Here is a 22719-nt window from a genome sequence, read left to right on the forward strand (position 1 = left end):
TAAAAACATGGACTCCACTAAATCCTTATGGTAGTATTTATTAGAAAAATATATGTCACACATGAAAAGCTCTGTGTTTGTTTTCTTCAAAAGGGGTAGTTTGTAAAGCAGTCTTGTACATTTTTCTACAGTAGCCATCAGTGAATTCAAAATGCAAAGAAATTACTGTTGAATGGGTGAGAGCAGAGATGGTTGGGTCAATATCTCATTTGTTGTTTTGTTGACTGTACATAACAAATTAGATAAATAGCCCTAATCATCTATAGTCATGAATATTGCTGTATTTTCTCTTCATTTGTTTCAGTGGCTGCCGATTCTATTAAACGATCGTCTTCAAACTGGGCATTATTGTCTTCCTGTTGCATTGGATAAGCTGCCTTTCCACTATTCAATTCACTCTCCTGAGGTAACAAAGCAAATTATGAAAAGATAATATTTTCCTAATGTAGAAGAACAGTATAAGTGTTTTACAAACTAACGTTTCTGTCTGCTTGTAGACAGTGCCTCCTTTTTGTACTTTAAAAGGGGAAAGCTCTGGAGAAAAATGTTGTTGTTATTATTGTCACTGGTGTTATTATTGTATATTGTTATATTGTGTTTTTTAAAGTAGTTATCCAGGCACATCCTTGTAAATTGTCTAATCAAGGATACATTTGTTTAGAGGGTGTCAAGTCAATAATTTGCTTTCTTCCATAGGATGATTTGCTCATTTTTTTGTGGCTATGTGGGAGAGGGAGGAGAATTGGAATCAGGTGCTGCTACTGGAGCAGAAAACTGTGCCCTCTGAGTAAATATGGCAAGTAGGAAACTGTCCAGAGGGTTAAAACTGCACCACATCACCATGGAGTGCCTTTGGCAGTGCTTTAACTTGGAACTTCTAACCTTAAAAATATCCCATCAGAAGATGTATGTTTGCACTGTCTGTGCTAGGCATCGAGCTGAAGGGCTCCAAATTGCCCTGTTCAATGCATCAACTTCTCTCCATCTAGTCTGTGAGAACAAGAAGATGCCTAGCTGTGGTCCTCTGTATGGCACTGAATTCGGATATCTAAAATGAAGTGAATAGCGCGAATACCCTATAGATCCCTGTGTAAACAGACTTTCTGTTTGATCATTAAAAGGAAGGCGATGATTTCCATATTTCTTTTCCATCACAGAAAGTTCCATGTCAGACACCACCTATTAAGTGGGTTGAAGGGCACAAGGGTGTTTTCAATGTTGAAGTGCAAGCTGTTTCATCTGTTCATACTCAGGTAATGCATCTAAAACAACACACAGCTGTAGTTTCATTTCAAAGAGAATTCAGATGTCCAGGCCAACTTAGGAGGTTTATGAAATGGAGATGTTTAAGCCCACACAGGTTTAAAAACAACTAGTAGCTATGGAAATAACCTGATATCCTCAATGAATGAAATCCTTTGGTGAAATGTAATATATTGGTACAAGTGAAAAAATGAGCACTCTCAGCAGCAAGTCACAACGAGCAGTAGAGCCTGGTGTCCTCTCAGCTCAGCAACGGTCTGCTTAGGCTGTGTTTGAAACACACTGGCAGGGCACAGTGCCAGTTTCTGCAGTCTGCATCTTCTATTCTGCAAGGCTAGTTCAGGCATTGTGTCTACATCTGGAGACACATAGCACCTCCCCGCCTGTAGGGACAGGTTACACTGCCAGAATGCTTTACGCGGCTCAGCATCAATGCAATGTGAGGTGGGGACACAAGCTTTGTGCTGAACGAGACCGCTACAATTCTGGTCATTTATGTGATAGGAAATTGGAGATTTGCCCATCTTACTGGGATACTGGTTTGAGGCAGAGCAGCTTCATTTTGTTTCTGCTGCTTTACAGTGTCTCCTACCCATCATCCCATTCTAGTTAACCCCGGTAGCTACGTCCTAACAAAGGACATGGAGGCCCTGTGTCTGAATCAGGTCCATCACCCCTTTGCAGCATGCTTTTTAAATACAAGTAGGGCATACTCATAAGGCACATAACTTGCATGTAGCTGGAACTTAGGTGTGGGTGGCAGAGGGCCTATAGACCTGTGGTGTGACAGAGTTTTATCAGAGAGAGGGAACACTTTTTTCATTAAGTGAAGCAATCACTTTAGTGAGGGCTTTAACTTTTCTGCTTTTAATCTGGTCTAATGACAGTCCGAATTTGAGCCAGATGAAAAGGAGCAAACAAAAGGCTGTGACAGCCACTTTACAAATTGATCTCTAGGGCTAACCACCACTGCAAGCCCGAAGGGTGAAAATATTTTCTCTCATTCAATCAGGTGGGACAATCAGGCTTTGCTTAGCTAGCACAGCCTGAACTGTATCGACTTCGTTAACTATGAGTGCATTGTATTTGCAGGACAATCACCTGGAGAAGTTCTTTACTCTGTGCCATTCTCTGGAAAGTCAAGTGACATTCCCCATTCGACTGATGGACCAGAAGATTACAGAGGCTACACTGGAACATGAATTGAAACTCAGCATTATCTGTTTGAATTCTTCACGCCTTGAACCTCTTGTCTTGTTTTTACATTTGGTACTAGATAAACTTTTCCAGCTTGCTGTACAGCCCATGGTCATAGCTGGCCAGACAGGTATTTACTGGTGCATGGCCTTGCAGCAGTAGTGCAACCAACAGAGAGATGTGGGGGAAATGATTGCCAAATATCCAGGCTCAGATTTAGCATTGGGGTAGTCCACTTCAGAAAGAGTTGTGCTTCTCAAGACAGAGTTTCACTGCACAATTTAATCAGGTTTAACTGAATTCCTGCCTTCTTTCCTTTTCCCCCTAAATATAAGACTGTCAGACGCTGTTTGGGAGATATGTTGAATTGTAGTAGTTTACTTATCTGGAAATACAGGTCAGAAAGGGGGTTGTGGTTTAACTTTGTTTGGAATTCAGTTGTTTTGCAAGGAAAACACCAGCAAAATCACTTGTCCTACAGCTGACATTGCTGACTGCACCATATCCTCTGCCCAAATATCTTTAGACAGAATTGGGTGAGTACAAAAACAGAGAGGGTATAGTAATGCATACAGATTTTGCTGTTGCTGAGGCTGCCAGCTGCCCATCATATACGTTAACTCTGGAGGGAAGGCACACTTGGAGACAGTAGTGTAGTTTATTTCCTGTCTTATTTTGGTAGTCAACACTTGTCATCCACTATAGTATTTGTGGAAAAGCCTGCTAGCTTGTATTTGCCTGTCAGCTGTGAATAATGAGTCTTAGTGTTCTTCAAGTAGGTATTTTATAGGAAATGCGTGAAGGCTGCTAGAAATGGTAATTAACAATTATGGTCTGCTTTTTTACATAGCACAAAGTGATGCAGTAACAGTGATTGGGTTGAAAGTCAGTGAGTCTACTGAAGAGTGGTTATTGGCCTATGTAGATCTTGGGTCTGGTCAGGTATAGCAATTGCTGTTAGAGCTCTGAATTTGTTAAGGACTGAATTAAAGTATGTAGGGTTGGTTGTTGTTGTTACAAAGAACGCCTTCACCTAATTATATTATACCCTTCAGCGCTGAGACTAATTCTTGCCCTTGTTTCACAGCCAACTTCTCACAGTTTGCCTTTGAATCTGTGGTTGCAATAGTGAACAGTCTTCACAACAGCAAAGACCTTAGCAAAGACCAGCACGGGAGGAATTGCCTCCTGGCATCTTATGTCTACTATGTATTTCGCCTGCCAGACCCTCAAAGAGAAGTAGTCAAACCAGGTAATATTGATGCAAGGGTTGCAAAAGAATTCTTTTTTATTTATACATGCTATTCAGCATGGTGCTTCTGAGAGGAGGACTTAGGGAACTGACCTATAAAATAGCAAACACAACTTCTCAGACCCAGACTGCATACCGTTTAAGCGCAGCACTGTTCAGATATATTGTTTTTCTCAGAGAAAGGTCAGGGATCTCAGCACTGTGAAAAGAAACATGGACTTGCCCCGCATAGATGTGGCAGTCTGGGACATGGTTTGGTGGGCATGGTGGTGTTGGGTTGATGATTGGAATGATGATCTTAGAGGTCCTTGCTAATCTTGATGATTCCTAGTTTTTACTTTCATTATAAATAATCCAGCCACCAAGCCAGGAAACATGAAACTGCTACTCTACCCTTAATTGGTTTAGTGGTGGACTTGGTAATGTTAGGTTAATGGTTGGACTGGATGATCTTAAAGGTCTTTTCCAACCTAAACAAATCTATGATTCTATAATCTCTCTCAGTCATTCATTTAAGATGCAGGGTTGGGGTGAGAGGACTCCACAGCTATATGCAATGCTGTAGTTTCATGAAGATGAAAGTGAGAGACATCTCCTAAACTGAGGCTTTCTTTAGAGGAATTTCCTCCAGAAACTAAAATGGCCCTAAGAGGCCAATTTCTTACTGCCCCGTACATCAGTAAACTACTTTCCATGCCAACTAACTCACTGCCAAGTGGCATAGGGCCAAGCTCTGCCAATTTCTCCATTGCATTAGGGATGGGGTCAGAGGATAAAATCCTGTATGTTGGCCAGCAGGTTGAGGAAGGTGATCCTTCTCCTCTACTAAGCACTGGTGAGGCCACACCTGCAGGCCTGTGTCCAGTTCTGGGCTCCTCAGTACAAGAGAGATAGGGACATACTGGAGAGAGACCAGCCAAGTGTGACAAGGGTGATGAAGGGACTGGAGCATCTCTCCAATGAGGAAAGGCTGAGAGCTGTGACTGCTCAGCCTGGAGAAGAGAAGGCTCAGGGAGGGTCTTCAATGTATACAAAGACCTGAAGGGAGGGTGTAAAGAAGACAGAACCAGGCTGTTCCCAGTGGTGCCCAGTGATAGGACCAGAGGCAATGGGCGCAAACTGAAACACAGGAGGTTCCCTCTGAACATCAGGAAACACTTTTTTCCTGTGATGGTGACGGAGCACTGGCACAGATTGCCCAAAGAGGTGTTGGAGTCTCTTGCCTTGTTGATATTAGAAAGCCATCTGGACATGGTCCTGGGCAGCTGGCTCTAGGTGGCCCTGCCTGAGCAGAGGGGTTGGACCAGATGACCTCCAGAGGTCCCTTACAACCTCAACCATTCTGTTATTCCGCTGCAGTCCATTGTCCTAAAACCTATAGGATTCATTTGATCAGTTGCTATATATTAACTGACTTGCCACCAAGCAGCTGTGCTATGGGAGCTAAAGATATGTTGGCCCTTTTCTCTTTCAAATATTCATTTAAATCCCCCTTGACGGACATTAAGACTGATATTAGGATGTGCTAAAGTCTCTGAGCTTGCCTACACTTGGAAATTCGTTACCCTGGAAAAATAAGGTCCATGGGGAAGCTGAAAACTAGGTAATCGTTTAGTGAAATTCCTTCTGGCAGTGCTCCCTGCTTCCTTGGGTACTTTGAACTTGGTGTTAAATGTTATGTGTTGAAGGTGGTATTTTGTGTTTAGGCCTTTGAATCTTCTCTTAATCTAAAGCAAATTAAAAAAGCCGATGGGAAGAATAAAGAGCTATTGTAATAGTGCTGCTGCTCAGGTAGCCCTGTTAATCTTTTGTTGCTGCTTGTGCAATCAACCTGTGGGCTGTTGACTTGGAAAACATCTGCACCTTATCATTCAATGCCTATATAATTTGTTAATGAAGCAGTTGGTGGTGAGATTTTCAGGAGATTTATGCTATTCAAAATGCTGATGCTATTACAGCACTGAGCAAAGCTGGCTTGAATTTCATGTATGTCTCGTATATATGTCCTTTAGTCTAAGTTCAAACATATCCCTATAAGCAGGTGCAGGCAGCAGTGCCATTTTGACAGAGTCTCGTTATTACACATTTGGACGCACTTCTGCAGTGTCTGTTGGGAGTAAACTCCTGCAGAGCCGAGTGATAAGCTGCAGCAATCCTGACATCACTGTTGCACAAACTGCTACTGATGAGGAGGTCAAAAACATCATGTCATCCAAGGTAAGAGAACAAAGTCCAATATCTGGAGAATTGTATGGGCCGAAACCTAATAATCTGGATTTGTTCCTTGACAGTTGGATTTGCTTCTTGTAAATGTGCTGTATGTATCACCAGAAGCATTTACTATTTATCTGATTTGGCATAGACACACGTTAAATCCCATTGCTAAATTCTGATGTCTCTTTATTAGTGAAGAGAGCAAGAGTTAAGAACTCTGTCTCTTGTTTGAGGCTTAGACACTCCACAGAGGGATTTGCTTTTTTAACATGCCTCACTCTCCTGTTCTTCCTGAAATTTAGGTTCTGTTCACATCTGGCGGCATGGGCTGGCCCAGGTTGTGCAGTCAGTGTGAGAAAAGACTACTATTGATTACACTGGGAACAGATTCACTTTCTGAAAGGCGTGAAAGAGTCCTTGGAAGGGAAATAGTTTTCCTAAAATGCACTTATAATTTATTCTTGCTCCTTTTAACTCGCTTTAAAAAAAAAAAAAAAAAAAAAAAATCACAGAGCCTGTTTAGTGCTAAATAGTTTCCTGCTAAACAAGAGTAGGCAATTTGTATGACAGCAGCCCCATGATTTTATATCAGCTATAGTACAGATACCATATGTGTATTTTGTAACTGGGGCTTTCCAAATACTTTACACAGCCACAGAGTGAAACACAAAACTTCCTCTGTCTTTCTCATCCACAACTACATATGGCACCAACAGCTTGCAGGATAGAAAGGAAGATGACAGCCGAGAAGCAGGGTTTTTCTTCCCTGATTGGCACCTGGTGCTTGCTCATCTACAGCATCCCAGGCTCATCCCAGGAGCTTTATGAGGACGGCTGTGCTCAGTTCTCTGCAGAAACCAAAATCTAGCGTTCCCCACTCAGCAGGAGCTGGGAAGTTGTGCATCTGACAAAAGCAGGATTTTTTGCCCTGTGCAAGGAGCCTGGTCGTAGCTGCAGCCCTGGTAGAGCTCCGCAGCATCATGTCTGCTGAGCTCTGAACCATATCCCCCCTCCCTTTTCTTTGAGTGTTACATATATAAAATACTGCTTCTCAGGCAGGTTATCTTCAGAGTCGTTCTGAAGTCTTTCCTCCATTGAACGATCACATGCCTCTCCAGTTAAAAAGTGAACCGGTGCTTGTCTTCAGCAAATTAAACCAGAACTAGTAAGATGCACAGGCTTTGCCAATCTGTTTGAATTGTTTATATGGGCATACATATTCATCCTTAGAAATTCTTAATAATGTAGATTTGAACTTAATAGCTTTATGAATTTTACTCTAATGTACTGTATCCTAAAAAAACAGAGCTTAAGGCAATTTTTTTTCCAAATTAGTACAAAATTAAAATGTTTTATATTACACCTTTATCACATTGATAAATGTAGCTATTTACAATTGGCTACTGCCATTTCACTGCCTTTTAAATTGGCATTACTTTTAATGGAAGGAAGACTCCCAGATGCTAGTTAATTTCAGATGTAGTACCACCGGATAAACTTAAAGGAAAGTTATCCTTGACAGGGTGAATGTAGCGCTTCCAAAATACAGCTGCAGTGCTGAAATTGGGCACGTGATGGCAGTGTTGGCATTTGCACGCTCCTGCGGCTGCTGCATTCAATGGTCGTGGCCTCCACTGGGAAGGGGGATGGGGAGAAGGGAAGAGAAGAGCTGTTTAGGTGAACATCTGTGCATACCTTCCAAAAAAACCACCGCTGCTGATTTCTCCTCTGTTAATTAGCTTACGTGTTAACTTACTATTATGTTTTTCCTCTGCCCTCCAGCCTATGGATCACAGCTCCAGTCGGATGTCTTTCTGTGTTGAAGGAACAAATGACATACCAAGTGTTTCTGCAAGCCCAAGACCATCCAATAAAAAGGTAGCCTACCTCTAAGCATGAGAGCACACATTAACAGAGCCTGGAGCCTCCTGAGGCAGTGCTGGTAATTGGCACTTCTAAATGAGAAGAGGGGAGAGAGAGAACAAAATAACAACCAGTTTTATCAAACAAGGAATTTGTGATGGAATATTGAGTAGTGGGTAAATATTACCCAAACTTTTCTGCTTCTGCTCCAGAGTCTTTAAATTCTTTTTCCAGGACAGATTTAGACAAGTAGCAGCCTGCCTGGATCCTCCCTTTTGCTCTCTTTTCTCAAAGTGTTAGGGCATCTGTCTTTTTCCATTGCTGTTTACCCTTGGATACCTGCCTTTACATGTTAAAGTAAACTGCATTCAGAAATGTTTGCCATCTCTTTCTTCTGTAAAGAATGTTTTTCTTGTCCCCTTTTTGTAGCTTTTAGAATCAAGAAATTCCTTCCTATCTTGAGTGTGTACTCCCAAATAGCTTTTTAACAACATAGAAGATACTATATTACATAGATAATCTTTCCAGAGCTGTGTCTTCTGTTTGGCATTGATCAGCAGCAGTGGCTTTGGATGAAGAAGCAGGGGAAAAACCCTGCAATGAGCAGTTCAGAATCTGAGTTACGGTTAAGAAACTCTCCTTTCTTACCCCTGTTGATTGCTTTGATTTCTGCCAAAAAACATAGAGGTTTATACCCAATCTGAATATTGGATGGATTAATATGTCCTATTCAATGGAAATATGCTTATGAGTCTCATTAGCTTTATTGTTTTTGTCAGGAATGGGAAAGAAACAATGCAATAAATTTTTAGTCCAGATCTGAGTTTCCTAAAAGTTTAGATCATTGGGATTGGATGTCTTACGGTCAGATCTCACTGCAAAGAGTATTGTCTCCAACTACAAACCTCTGTACAAGCTCTGCTGTGGTTATTGCTGTGTCCTTCTCTCCCACCACAGAGACAATCTTACTTCTACCTTCTCTCAAAAACCATGGATTGCTAAATGGAAATGCTAAGGGCGGGCGGGGGGGGGGGGGGGGGGGGGGGCGGGGAACATGACTGCTCCCTGTCATGCACACAGCCAATGGCCTGAGGATAGACCAAAGACATTTCCCAGTTTAGATATCCAGGGTTCTGGATCCACAGAAAAGTGGGCCCCAAAGTCTTTTTGCCACCAACATTCTTTGTATGTCATTTTGGTCAGATCCGCCTTCTCATCCTACAGGGATGTCCACACATCCCCATCCTGCCACTGACTCTCCAGTATGGGGGAGTTTCCCACAGGGAAGAGGGGGGATGTTGAAACTGGAAGATGAATTGATTGAAAAACCATTTCCCAATTCTCTGTGTTTATTATCTAGCATTTCCATGAGGAGCTGGCACTGCAGATGGTGGTCAGCACGGGTATGGTGAGAGAATCTGTCTTCAAGTATGCCTGGTTCTTCTTTGAGCTCCTGGTAAGATTTGACAGTGATAAAAACTACCACTAAGTTAATGGTGAAATTGAGCAGGTTTGCACAGATTTAGTTAGGTGGTGATCTCTTCAGTTATTCAGACCCAGTGTGAAAAGGATGTAATGGAAGTACAACTAAAGAATTCTCCATATTCAGCCTATTTGCCACTGGCAGCCTGTAATGGCAAAGTTCTGCATGAACTACACGCACAGCAGTCCACAGCTTGCAGAAGGCTAAAAGACAGATATCAAACTGAGCCATTCATTTTCTGTGAATACCTGTTCCTGTCTTTTCCACTTTGTTAACAACATGGGAGCGGTGACAAGGCTTCCCAAACTCACAGTTTCACAGAGCCCTGAGGTGATGAATGTCAGTGGAAAAAACATACTGATTTCCCCTGGCAGCATATAAGCAACCCAACAGTGGGTCAAGAAATAAGAATTAATTCCAGAAGTGTCACTCCCTGGCTGTCATCATGAAGGACAAAAGTTGCAAACAGCAGCATTTCAGAGCTGCAGATGGAAGGGACTGGGGAGGGTGATTCTGATTTCAGCTGCTGAGAGTAGCCAACTGTGTGAACATGAACAGGAATCAGCGTCTGTCTCTGAGTTTTAGGCTCTCTATTGCCATTGCCAGTATGTGTAGGATTTATCACAGCAGCTCTGAGAAGATGGGAGTGATTACATTCTGGGGAAAACAAGTAGGGAATCTTACTCCCATGGACTAACTTAAAGTTTTACCTCCAGTTTGGGCATTTTTAATTTTTTTTTTTTTTTCTGCTTTGTAGATAAAGAGTATGGCTCAGTATGTTCACAACATAGAGAAGCAAGACAACCCACGAAGAAGCCGGTTCTCCGATCGCTTCAAAGATGATATTACCACTATAGTTAGTGTGGTTACTTCTGAGATTGCTGCACTTTTAGTCAAACCACAGAAGGTAAACACATTAAATAAGCACCACGGATCCTTGCTGTTCACCCTGTGTTACACTGAACTGTGTTTAATCCCATTTCACCTTCAGCAGCGTCACTAGAATTAGGCCAAAACTGAGGCGGTATTGTCACATGGACCTTAAGTGAGAGTTGTAGCTATGCAAGGGGCAGCCTTGTGCTCCCCTGGCAGACAGTTCATTTATATTCAGCTCAGCTCCCCAGCCTGCTTCTCAGTGTGGCTGCAGGGTGCAGAGAGGGAATCCCCTTTCCCATCGACAGGAAGGGTTGGACGCTCAATTTCAGTGGCAGTGCTGCTTTATGTCAGGTTAGCCAGGGCATCAAACTGCAGCCTAAGCAGGTCTTATTCCTTTTATTCCCCTTTTTCTGTTACCCTCATTTCTACTGCATAGTGTTTTGTTCCACATTTGACTTCTCCGACGTCAGTGGGCTATGCAATATGAAGGCAGTATTCCTCCTGTGGGTTGCAAAATCCAGCCATGAGTGATCTAACCCCAGATGTCTTTAAAGAAGCACTGGCCACATGAAAATTAAAGGCGAGAAATAAGCCCTAAATCCCATGAAATTCTTTCTCTTGATACATTTTAACAAGTTGCACTGATATAACAGATTATAAGGATAAAAGGATCACAAAATCTAATTTATATTTTAACATTAGTACTGTCAGCTTACACCACTGATGTCAATCTGCGCTGGCCAATGGACAAAGCTAAGGCCACAGATAGGCACTGGGTAACTGTTATTTGTTCAGTTGTTGCAACTGACTTGTTTTCATGCCCCAGAGCTGACAAATGCACTGTGCTATCCCAGCAGTGTGCTCTGCCATGGAGCAGACCAGGCAGAAGAGCTGGCCCGCTGGGTCACTTTTCAACCAGCTCAGTTTCCTGATCCACTTCTCCATGTTTGCCCAGCAGCTCTGTTGAGGAGCAGAAACTGGGAAAGGGCCAAGACCAGACAATTGGGGGCAGAGAATGGCAGAAATGATTGTCACTGTCCACCAAGAAGTTGTTCTGAAGCTTTACCCTTTGCTTGATCCTTTGGTGTGCTTCTATGATAGCCACGTGCAGAGAAATCGTTTCCACAGAAATGCTTACTTAAGGTGTCAGTGACTTTTTTTTTAAAATACGTTGTGTAATAAAAATTTGTTACATTAAAAATATTTTAACAGAACTGTAGGTTTTGCCAGGAGATTAGTATTTCATGGCTTCCTCACAAGAAATACACAGGTTTTTATGGGCTGTTAATTCAATTCGATTTTGATAGAGTGAGTGTATAGAACCTGATTATGTGTGAAAATCCCACTGCAGTGTTTGCAGAATTAGGGCCATTGGTTAGTTGTACAGAGCAGCAGTAGGTAATGTGTGTCTGATTTTTAAATCCAAGCAGTAATAATCTATGTTTCAATACATGGTTGAGCACGTTAGATTGCTCTGGGATTCTACAGTGATATATCTGGCATATTTTAGCCTACCCAGTAAGGTAGTGGAAAACTAATTTTTTCTTCACAGTACAAAAATGTTTTGCTGTGTAAATTCGAGATCATAGGAGATAGATAGATAGATATATTCCTGAACAGTAACAAAAAGGGTGAAAAATGAAAAATTAAATTGTTACCACCCTGAGGTGCTGCACATCTGTTCTCACAAGTCAGAGACAAGACTAGGGCAATGTTTTTCTCCATCATCTCCTCTTGTCAGCCTTGAGTGAACCCACCTGAGGGCTCTGAGCATTAAATGTGTGCAGATCCCTCAGGCACCTCCACAAATTCTTCTTGGTGAACTACATATGCTGCTGAGATTTTATGATTTAAATTGGTATGTTTGAAGTAACTGTAGCCTTATTTTGGAGGGCACGTGAAGTTCTTTGTGACTTTTACTTGCAGGCTGCATATCTCTGGTAATCAGGCCAATTCTAAGCATGCAGGAGCTTAGCTGCTAAATGGTAAAACCCACAGATTTACCTTAGCAGTATTTTTTTACTCTCAGTTTTGCACTTAAAATTTCTAAAAAAAATACTTGGCATTCCATCAGCAGAGCCAGTGCAGATTTTTATTAATATTTTAAAACAATATTTTGTGTTTTAAGTACCTAAACCAGCATTCTCTAATGTTAAAGTTTCAATTGAAAAAAAAAAAAGGCATATGCAGTATTGCAGCCCATAGAAAATTCAGAACAGGTCTCAAATTCCATTTCATTGTTGTCAGCCCAAAGGTTTGCATAGGTGAACTTGTTCATTCATCCTGTGATATTCCTCTGTGAAAGCTACAGCAGTTGAAATAATTTACAGGAGTGATTCTGTATAATTTTAACAAGATCACATAAATTGGAGAACTGAAACAATCTTGTCCAGTATTTTCCATGTGATGGTTCTGGGACCTGTCCCCTACACTATGTTTTAATTATTCTAAAAAGTCTTCCGTCTTTATATAAGTTTTATATAGCATAACTGCAATTCTTCTCCCCCTCTCCCCCTTTTTTTTAAAGGAAAGTGAGCAAGCAGAAAAAATTAATATCAGCCTGGCATTTTTCTTGTATGATCTTCTTTCTTTAATGGACCGAGGATTTGTGTTTAATCTCATCAAACATTACTGTAATCAGGTAGGCACCATTGCTTGATTGGGATTGCATTTGGCTTATAGCCAGTCCAGTGTTCTGTTCTGTTTGATTCATTTATCCATCAAGATCCTTTGAGTTGTGTTAAAGGGCCAGGTAAATTTCCTATTTCTTATTGCATACACAGAGACTTTAAACCTCTTTTGATTTGTGGTTTGCAGAAAAAAAATGAATGGAGGTTAAGACTCTTTTAGAAATGTCATACCTTGCACTGCTGCAGAGCATCCATGGAGCGACTTTTCTTCCCTTACATTTTTACATCCCTTAGCAGCAGGGTCTGCAGACCATACAGAGCAGCTTTTGGTCTCTGATCTTCCAGTACACTGCTGTGATGGACAGTATTTTAGATTTGGGGGGTTCAATGAAAATGATCCATCTCTGTCTTCCTGCTTTACAAGGCCCCCAAATTAAAAAGAAATTATGAAGAAGGATGTTGTTATGAAATTATTTGTTGTATTTGAAGGGGAAACTTTTCCTTCCGTTTTATGACCCGATATACCTGCTGTAGTTTTTCTGCCAAAGGAAGGCCCCCCTGTCAGCTGATGGTAGGTAGGAGAACACAAGGCAGCTACCAGCCCCGTTTCCTATAGTAAGTGCAATACTCCACTGACGTCATTGTTGATATGAAGGGAAATGACAAGACACTGATGCTCTGTGTTGCCTAGCAGGACTTTTTATGAGTTTGGCACAGACTTAGCAGAGTTTTGTTTTGTTTTAATCTTTCTGTTATGCAAAAGGGAAGAGATATTGAATGTTTTTCTTTTGGGAGGAAAAAAAAAAACAATTGGTTGTCTCTTGGGAAGTTGGTAAGTTAGGTGGGGAGAGGGGAGAGAGACACCACCACTGCCAAACAAAGAGCAGCTCATGGATGGAAACTAGTGAGGTACAGGGAACCAGCGAGCATTTTAATGTGTGCTGGGCTGTTTGTCTATTTCTGTTTCAGGAAGCAGGATATTTCACTGCATGATAATTTAAATAGTGCACACCCATCACATGACACTTTTTTGGTTTGCTTTTCTAGCTCTCAAACAAACTGAATTCACTCTCCACCCTGATTTCCATGAGACTGGAGTTCCTGAGGATTCTCTGCAGCCATGAGCATTACCTCAATCTGAACCTCTTCTTCATGACCTCCACATCTGCTCCAGCATCCCCTTCCCCCTCCTTATCCTCCCAGGTAGGCATCCATTAGACAATACTGCATGAACATCACATGAAGCACACATGTAGAGCAAGACTTATGTTGCTCTGTATTCAGATACTTAGGTTAGAATCAGCCACTGTTGGATGAGGGAGAACAACTCCCCCTTGAAAGAAAAGGGGTAGAACAATAAAGACTAATGGAGTACCACTGCAAAACTGCATCTACACGAGTTAAGACTTAACGACACAGATACGTGCCCCTCTAGAAATGTGCAAACAGAAAATGACTGTTAAGGTAGACATACAAGATCTAAAAGGAACATGGCTCTGAAGGCGCACCTATATCCCATACATATGCAACCACAAATATGTATTTCAGTATCTGTTTTGGAAAATTATGGCATGTAGTAGTGCACAGCAAACTTTCTGCGCGTTTACATTCTAGCTGAACTGTTTGTTCTCCAAGTGGATGTAGATGCTACCACTATGTAAGTTAGTGACTAAAACACTGCAATTTTCAATATCCCAGAATCACAGATTTCTGTTGAGCCTTAGTGTTGTTCAGAGCAGGATTGTCATGCTTTCCTTTCCAAATAGCAGCATTCTTTGTTCTGTGTTCCTCGCCACCCCAGTGGTACAGATGATGCTAAAACTTTGCCAGTGATTTCTCTGTGTTTTCTGGACAGTGTTTTCCCTTTTATTTGAACTTTATGATTTTTCTGTGTGGAAATACTCAGGCATCCTGAGTGGGCCTCTCTACACATTTTTTGTGAATGCCCCTCCTCATCACTTCTCATTTCTCCCAGGATGTCATTCCTAGTACATGCACATTTTTCCAGACTTGACCTGATACTGACACAGCTCTAGACTTCCTGAATGTCAGGACGTCCCATCCATCATCCTGGGCATGGAGTTCACAAACGCATTCAATAAAGAAATTGTTGTCTGGCATGCCACACACTATTTTGTCAGTCTTGTGCTCTTCCCCTCTACATTCCACTTAGGTGGTAACTTGCTTTTACCATGGGGCAGACACCCTAACAAAGGGTGCTCACCTGCCTGTTTTCCACCTCAGTGGTCTTGCAGAGGTCAGGACTGGGATGAAGCGTTTCAGTGCAGTGCCCCATAATTGCCACAGACCGTAGATGCAGGGGAATGGTACTGAAGCTAAGAATGGTGGAAGGCACAAAAACACTCTGAGTAACAAAGCAGCTCAAATTCACGATTTCTTTTTCAAGTGTCATTGCCAAATAATTGGTTGGATGCTAAGATGTGCTACATCTCATACCTTAGGGGTTCTGACAGGTCAATAATAGTAAATAATATTTTCTTGAAGTTTTTCCTAATCTTAAAAGCAAAGCATGAAGGTCTTAGAGTCAGGATTTCCCAATAGTTTTGCTTAATGCTAATCCTGGATGCCAAAGAACTAGAAATGGGACTGTTCTGCTTATGGGGGAAAAAAGAAGTCAGCATAGCTCTTGCAACGAGTTCTAGCAAGCCAGAGCTGGGCAGACACCAATTTAATCATTCTTTCCTTCAAGCAACATCATCAACTCTTTTTCTCCTAAGGATTAACCTATGAAGTGCAACCTGTGCAAATCAGTAAGGCTTTTGTGGCCCTTGGATGATTTAATACATTAGCTGACCACCCTTGCAGTAATTTTGATCTGTCTGCAGGAGTGCTGCCCAGCTAGAGTTAGATTTTCAGTAAGAAATGTGGCCTTGTGAATAAATCTTTTGGAATTCTTGGAGAGAAGCCAAATTCACTTAACTGAGTGCTCTATGCTTTAACGTTATTCCACACAAACATAGTACAGCCAATGCCTGTCTGCCTGAGGTTGAAATGGGAGTGGGCTTAAGTACGTGGATCCAAAATATGGGGCTGCTCAGAGACATGAGTTTCATTTGACCTGGTGTGCTGGAAGACAGCTGCCACAGTGTGGTATACTGCTACTTCATGTGTTTATTTTCTGGGACTGTTCCCAGGTGACTGACAGAAATATTGGGAGAGAATATTGAAGAATATAAATTAAAAGCAAAATTTGGACTCATAAACCCCAGTGGCTGCACTGGGGAGTAGAGTCTGAGACTTACGCTCACCCGACCAGGGGACAAAAATATTCCAGGTGACCTGTGGCACAGACCTATGATTGGAGAAGCTAAGAAGTTCACAACACATATATAGCAGCAACTTTCCATTCCTGGGCTGGCTGTATATCAGTCATAGCCATAAGTTACAGCAGTGTGAAGGCTGCTTTAAATTATGCCAGCTGCCAGCAAGCTCAGCCAAGGATTTCCAGGGTGAAAGGAAACACTGTTCACACGTCTTTCCTGACCTTACTTCCCTGCTAGACATGGATGCTGAAGAAGGGACAGTGCAAAGCTTCTAACACCAAAGTCCCTCTTACTGTAGGGGCAGCCTCTTGCTGTACAGTGCCCAGTGGCTCCTCTGCAACAGTGAGAGCAATATGAGGAGTTGTAAACATGGAGGAAATTCTGACTTTGAGTCCTGTCGAAACTAATGAATACAGGGTAGGAATTTTGTGTCTCAAAAAATGTCAAATGTGTTGTTCAGACAGAATGGAAAGGATGAGTCTGCATCCTAGCAAGCAACTCATTTGAGACTAGATGCTTTTTATTTCACACTCAGATGTTTTCCTGCAAAATGTCCAACCTTCTTTCAAAGTCTGTGCTTTTCCTCTGGTAGAGATTTTCTGTTAGCTACATGGACTGTGACTACAACCTCTTTAAGAAGCTTTGATTTCCGTGATCATTCTTTAACACTTCTAATATACTTCTGCAGAACTCTAGCTCCTGCTCTAGTTTCCAGGACCAGAAAATTGCTGGTATGTTTGACCTCTCAGCCGAATACCGTCAGCAGCACTTTCTGACCGGCTTACTTTTCACTGAATTGGCAGCAGCACTGGACACAGACAGCGAGGGGTGGGTATCCCAATTTTCAGATTTTAGAATGGGATCAAGTCATACTATTACCCTTGGCAAGGTCATAGTTTGATTCCAAGGTAGTCCTGTTTCCCCTACTCTTTTTGGTGAATCACTCTGTAACATAGCAATAACCCAGTCATTGTTTTATCTGCAGCATGTTGGTCCCAGTGAATGAAAATACACTATTTGTTGCAGTAGTGTTGGCTAAATACACAAACTGAGAACACAACTTAAAATTTCAGTTACTCTTCTCTCTAAAACACCTCTGCCTTTGTCTGAGCTTAAGCGTTTAGCTAAACTTTGACAAGAGTCTGTGCTTTTCTTTAAGCCCCTCTCTTCACCATATTGAATTTTTGTGGGAAGTTCTAAAGACTTGAGTGCTCTTTGATTGTGGTGAAGTGGCTTGGAGATGTAAGATAGCTATTTTTTGCAGGGAACATGAGTCTCTTCTCAGAACGGAGGAGATTATCTAATGAATATTGGTGTATTAATTTGTTTCTTTCACGTCCACTCTTTCTTAAATCTTTGATTTACAAATAATTTGTGCATGACCCATTAATGGAGCTCATGGATGGTTTCTGTGTTAACAGGATTAGCAAGGTGCAAAGAAAAGCTGTCAGTGCTATCCTTAGCCTGCTGAGTTCCCATGACCTAGATCCACGTTGCTCCAAAAAAGAGGTGAAGATTAAAATTGCAGCTCTCTACCTCCCTTTGGTTGGTATAATTTTGGATTCACTGCCACAGCTCCATGATTTTACAAGTAAGACCTTTTTCCCTTTGTATTTTTCAGCTTCTTAGAGTGACTTGTCTAAACAATCTATCAAACATAAAAGAGATCATACTAAGTGCAGAAATTCCCTACAGTCTAGTAAGGTTGTCTATTCCTTTACTTAGAAGTAAACTGATTTTTTAAAGACAGGAAAAACTTCAGTGTCCTCACTTCATGAGCAAATGATAGACCAGAGACGTATCTGTAAGTAATCCTGCCTATCTCTTAGTGTAAATATTAGGATCCTGCAAATAAAGTTCGCAAGATCTGCAGGAAATACTGAGATATAGATAGGTTTAACAGACAGTAGGGAAGAAAACAGGAGTGATGCTGACATTGTGTTACATCACAATTAAAGAAATTGGATTGTATTCTTTCTATCTTTTTCTATTGCTCTGTAGTGCTGTTAACATGATACCCAAATTCATCTCAGGCAAATATAATCATCACAAAGGAAGTATATTTTTATCATCTGTTATAACTATAAACTTTGCTCTACATTATCAAACCTTTTAAAACAACATTATCTGAGCTGCTTCCTTGCATTTTGCTACATGTGTGTTCACATGATACTGCTGAAAGTAGCTATTTCACTTTTTTTTGGTAAGATGGTAGATCTCTGCTGCTTGGAAAGCTACATTTCACTTCCATAAATAAAATAAAGACTGTAAAGAAAAAAGGTATAATCTTTGAAGAACATACTTCTGTCACTGGTTCTGAAAATATTTTGCATTTAGATGTCTGGACAAAAAACTTCATACTATGAAAGTATTATTTAGCATTTTCAGTTTAATGGAATAAAAGCATTTATAATACATTGGCTAATCAGATGTCACCCCATTCTTCTAATCTAAGTGTTATCCTTATACCACAGATGAAAAGGAGACATTATGAGGAAGCCAAGGTGTACCAGTATGGCTAGGTTTTAGAGTGTCTTTCTTTTGGAGTATCTGTCACAAGAGGCTGTTGATCTCATTCTGAACACACTGGGACTGGCTGGTCACTCAGCTTCTCTAAAAAACAGGACTTGCAAAACAAAATGGATGCTCAGAAACAGAGGAGATTTTTACAAAACTTAGGTATAAATAACTTCTATTTGCGAAAGTGATGTCAAGAACTAACAGGGAATAAAAGCAGCTAGATGCCTGAAATTAAACTTGTTCTTTAGCCAGCAGTCAATAGTGGCTCTGTCAGCTGTTAGCAGACTTAGATAGTTTGTTGAATATCACTAAAGCCATGTATGGCTTTTGTGTTGATCCTCTTGCCTGAAATGGACTGGAACTGGATGGTTCCAAGTCTTAGGAAGCGCTGGCTTAGCTTTGAACTTCAGAGACGACCTCACGTTTGCTACTGCCTTTGCTTTTGATTTAGCTTCTCTGAACACCTGGAGTTTATTGGAGACATCTCCTTTCCCTGTGTTTATTTGAACAATTTGGCAGCCTTTGCAGATGGCTGCAATCTGTCTTGCTAATGCTGCACCTCTCTCACTGGTTGGTACATCAGCCAGACCAACAGTCTCAGGGATGGAGGTGCCAATTGTTTTGTTGGGTTACAGCCCAATGGAAGACTGTGACATGTGAGTGTCAACAACTGGATTGCTCTTGAAATTCCAATGAGATATTTCAAATCTAGTTTCAGATGCCCGCAGTGGAAAGGGACGCACAGGAAACCCAGAAGAAGAACAAGAGTCTGCAGGTGCAATCAATCAAAATGTGGCTCTTGCCATTGCAGGGAATCAGTGCAACCTCAGGACCTCTGGAATGTCTCTGGTGTCCCTGGTATGTCCAGTGCTCTGCCACAGTGTCCTTTCTTGTATCTGTTTTAATCTTTCTTTGTTTTCTCATTTCATCCTTTCTTGCAACTAATAACTACAGTCATGAGAAACTGTGCTTGTTTCCTTGAGCCCCAAAGAATGCCTCATATTCGTCCTGTCATATCCTGCTCTTCTAGTCATTTCATTACTCCTTTACCATAAGGAGTTCCACTTTTTCTCCCACATGTCTATTTCCATTTCCACACCCAACCTAAACTCATTTCCAGATCAGCAAATGGCGCTATGACTTCCCCACTGCCTCCCAGTCCCAGTCTCACCTGAATCCAGGGATCTAGGACTCAAGATCCTTCTTTTTCTCTCTCTATCTCTTTCTTCATGGTTGTTTTTATCTTCTGTACAATTCGGGTGACATAACTGCGTGGCAAGAGGGGACCAATCAGTTATACAATCTTTTTCTACATTATTCTAAGGAAATTAGAATACAAGTATCTAGCAAAGAATGCTCTTGCGCTTCTTCCTGTCTTTCACATGCATACAACTGGTCCCTTCTTCCTGTCTTTCACATGCATACAACTGGTCCTGTCACTAATTACACACACATACATTGAAAAAATAGGATCAGTATAACCTGGAAGAGGTTAAACTTACTGAAGTCCAGTCCTGAGATTTGATTTCACTGAAATTTAAATAACATTACTTCACCTGAATGACCTTCCTCTTCTTTTTCTTCTTTCAGCTGACTTTTACTTTATCTGCTCCTAGCCCTACAGACAGAGTGCTACATTAGGTCCTGATACTACTCGCAACCTTTTGATCTGTTTCCTCTGGATCATGAAAAATGCTGATCAGAATCTAATACAGAAATGGATTGCAGACCTTCCATCCATGCAGTTGAACAGGATTTTAGACCTCCTCTTCATTTGTGTCTCATGCTTTGAGTACAAGGTAAGTGAAACATGGCCTGATTTTGTTGCCCTGTTTTGGTTTCTTTTTTTTTTCCTTACCTTCCAGCTGTCCAGGGGAAATTTGTTATTGACAATTGCTAAATTAGCTCTTGTCTAATCTATGCTACAAATAGACAAATTAATTCTGACAAAATAACTGACACTAGCCTTCAAGCAAAATGCAGCCAAAACCTCTGAGGAAGTCCTGTGAAGTTCGCTTAAATTGTTTTATTATTTTCCTCTTCCTGGGGATTTAAGGGCTATTTTTGGTGGGCAATATGCTGACAGCTCCCGTAAGTACTGGAGCTGTTCTCCTTACACTCTACCCATTTCAAAGCAAGGTTGTGGTAGATGACCCTTTAGCTAAGAGCTGGGACTGGACATCATGACTCCCCTCTCTGATAGGGTCTGTCTGAAATAGATCAAATAACCTTTTCTCTGAACTTTAATTTCTCTCTCTGTAGCACTGTACATATTTGTGTTTATTAGCAGTACATATACTACCTCTTTCCTCATCTACAACATTTAATTAGTCTTTATATGTTAGTCAATTATATTCATTGCTTTCTGCCCCCTCTACAGGTCTCTCCTGTTGTGTCTGGCTCTGGAGATGTAATTTGGACTCATGTCCAAAGATGGAGGCATTGCTGTTGATTGCTGATTGCTTTGATTTTACTTTCAGGGCAAACAAAGCTCAGATAAAGTTAGCACCCAAGCACTCCAGAAGTCACGAGATGTTAAGGCCCGATTAGAGGAGGCTTTACTGAGAGGTGAAGGAGCCAGAGGAGAAATGATGAAGCGCTGCAGAACTCCAGCTGGTACTTCATACCCCTCTCCCCCATGTCTTTTGAGAGGATCTCCAGAGGTTGTAGACACAAATGAGTTTGTTGGGTTTTATGCACACTCCCCATTTTCATCCTTATGTTTTTCACCCACAGTCCTTTTCCTTGCAGACCTTTCTTGGTTTTGTTGTGGATAAAAATATCATTAGCTTTCAACTATCCAAGGTGTAGCTAGGACTGAGCTCTTCTCAAGTGAAGAATATGAGGCCGACAAAGAAGTTTTAAGACACTCTGAGAAATTAGTTAGTGTCTAATCAAGAACCAAGAAATGGTGTCAAAATAAATTGTTCATAGCAAAAAAGGTTTTTTCATTTAATAAATGGAATAGTTTGTGTTTTTGTCTTTGAAAGGATCTGTAAGCAAGCTAATGTTCTAAAAATCCTAGATGAAAAAAATGTTGAGGTCCTGTCCTTTTACTAGAGCCCTGAGGCTGTGAAGTTGAATGGTTTTAGTTCTGACAGATGGCTACAAATATGTATCTCCTTCTTTTGGTGAGCTATCAGGCTTCAGGTGTCCCTTTTTGCTTTAATCTCACTGATATATATTGCACTTTTAGGGAATGACAGATCAGCAGGGCTAAATGAGAACCTGCGCTGGAGAAAGGAGCAGACTCACTGGCGGCAGGCAAATGAGAGACAAGATAAGTAAGTCATTTAATAAATATATATATTGCTTTTATTAGAACCAAGCTTTTTAGTTTTTCTATGTTTTGTTCTTTCTCCTAGGATGTTTTATTAAAAAATCAGTATATTTCAATGCTTTCCCGCTTCTGTGAAATAGAAAGAAATAGAAAATGTTTATGTAGCAGAAGTGTCCAACTGTTGCGATGACACAACAAGGAGATCACAAATACTTGACTGAGGAGTTTAAATAGTTACCTACACATTTTTTCCTTCTGATTAGCAGTGTGGTAAACACTAGTTATTGATACAAGTTGTATCAAACACTCCACAGAGGCTTGCTGCGACATTTATTTTGGTGTTGCTATGGCTCCTCATTGTACACAGTACTGTGCTATAAGTTTTGCCGCATAAAAGCAGTTGAGCTGGGTTTGACATGCTATGTTAAAGTTGAGAGGAGTTGTTAGCAGGAGGAGGGGAAGATGATTCTGTAGTGAATATTATTAGCGGATATTTTTCTTGTTGCCGGTTTTAAGTTATGATGTCTCAGTACATTTCACCTTATCAGCACTATATGGTAGTAGACAAGTCTGTCTGGGTTTATGGAAGACTGTATTTTTGGGAATGATTTGTGTTACTAACAGCATTTTCATATGGTATGTGTTTAGTTTCTGTAAGCATAGAACTTGTTGCTTTTCCCTAAAGGAGATGTGTCATCTGTTGATAGATATTTGTTTGAATTTTGACTATCTAAACAGGCCACCGTGTGTCAGATAGATAGAGACTGTGGCCTCTCACCAGTCCAGCTGCTGTGAGCTCCCATGATATCCTTCAACATGTGTGAATCTGAACTGAGAACACTGGCTTGCGCTATGTG

General features: G+C 41.1%; 1 protein-coding gene across 1 annotated transcript in view; it reads left to right on the forward strand.

Moving 5' to 3' along the window:
* Positions 1–22719, forward strand: part of DOCK8 (dedicator of cytokinesis 8) — a 94676-nt gene that overhangs the window by 50178 nt on the left and 21779 nt on the right. The window contains exons 18-33 of the mRNA XM_075727029.1: positions 305–406; positions 1158–1253; positions 2356–2590; positions 3548–3712; positions 5754–5929; positions 7709–7804; positions 9150–9245; positions 10030–10179; positions 12676–12789; positions 13826–13981; positions 16751–16890; positions 17484–17653; positions 19295–19440; positions 20199–20381; positions 21063–21198; positions 21779–21866. Coding sequence (XP_075583144.1) covers positions 305–406; positions 1158–1253; positions 2356–2590; positions 3548–3712; positions 5754–5929; positions 7709–7804; positions 9150–9245; positions 10030–10179; positions 12676–12789; positions 13826–13981; positions 16751–16890; positions 17484–17653; positions 19295–19440; positions 20199–20381; positions 21063–21198; positions 21779–21866 — 2249 coding nt within the window. The remainder of the gene's footprint in view (positions 1–304; positions 407–1157; positions 1254–2355; positions 2591–3547; positions 3713–5753; positions 5930–7708; positions 7805–9149; positions 9246–10029; positions 10180–12675; positions 12790–13825; positions 13982–16750; positions 16891–17483; positions 17654–19294; positions 19441–20198; positions 20382–21062; positions 21199–21778; positions 21867–22719) is intronic.

Source organism: Pelecanus crispus, chromosome Z (genome assembly GCF_030463565.1).
Source record: "Pelecanus crispus isolate bPelCri1 chromosome Z, bPelCri1.pri, whole genome shotgun sequence".
NCBI classification, from domain to species: Eukaryota; Metazoa; Chordata; class Aves; order Pelecaniformes; family Pelecanidae; genus Pelecanus; species Pelecanus crispus.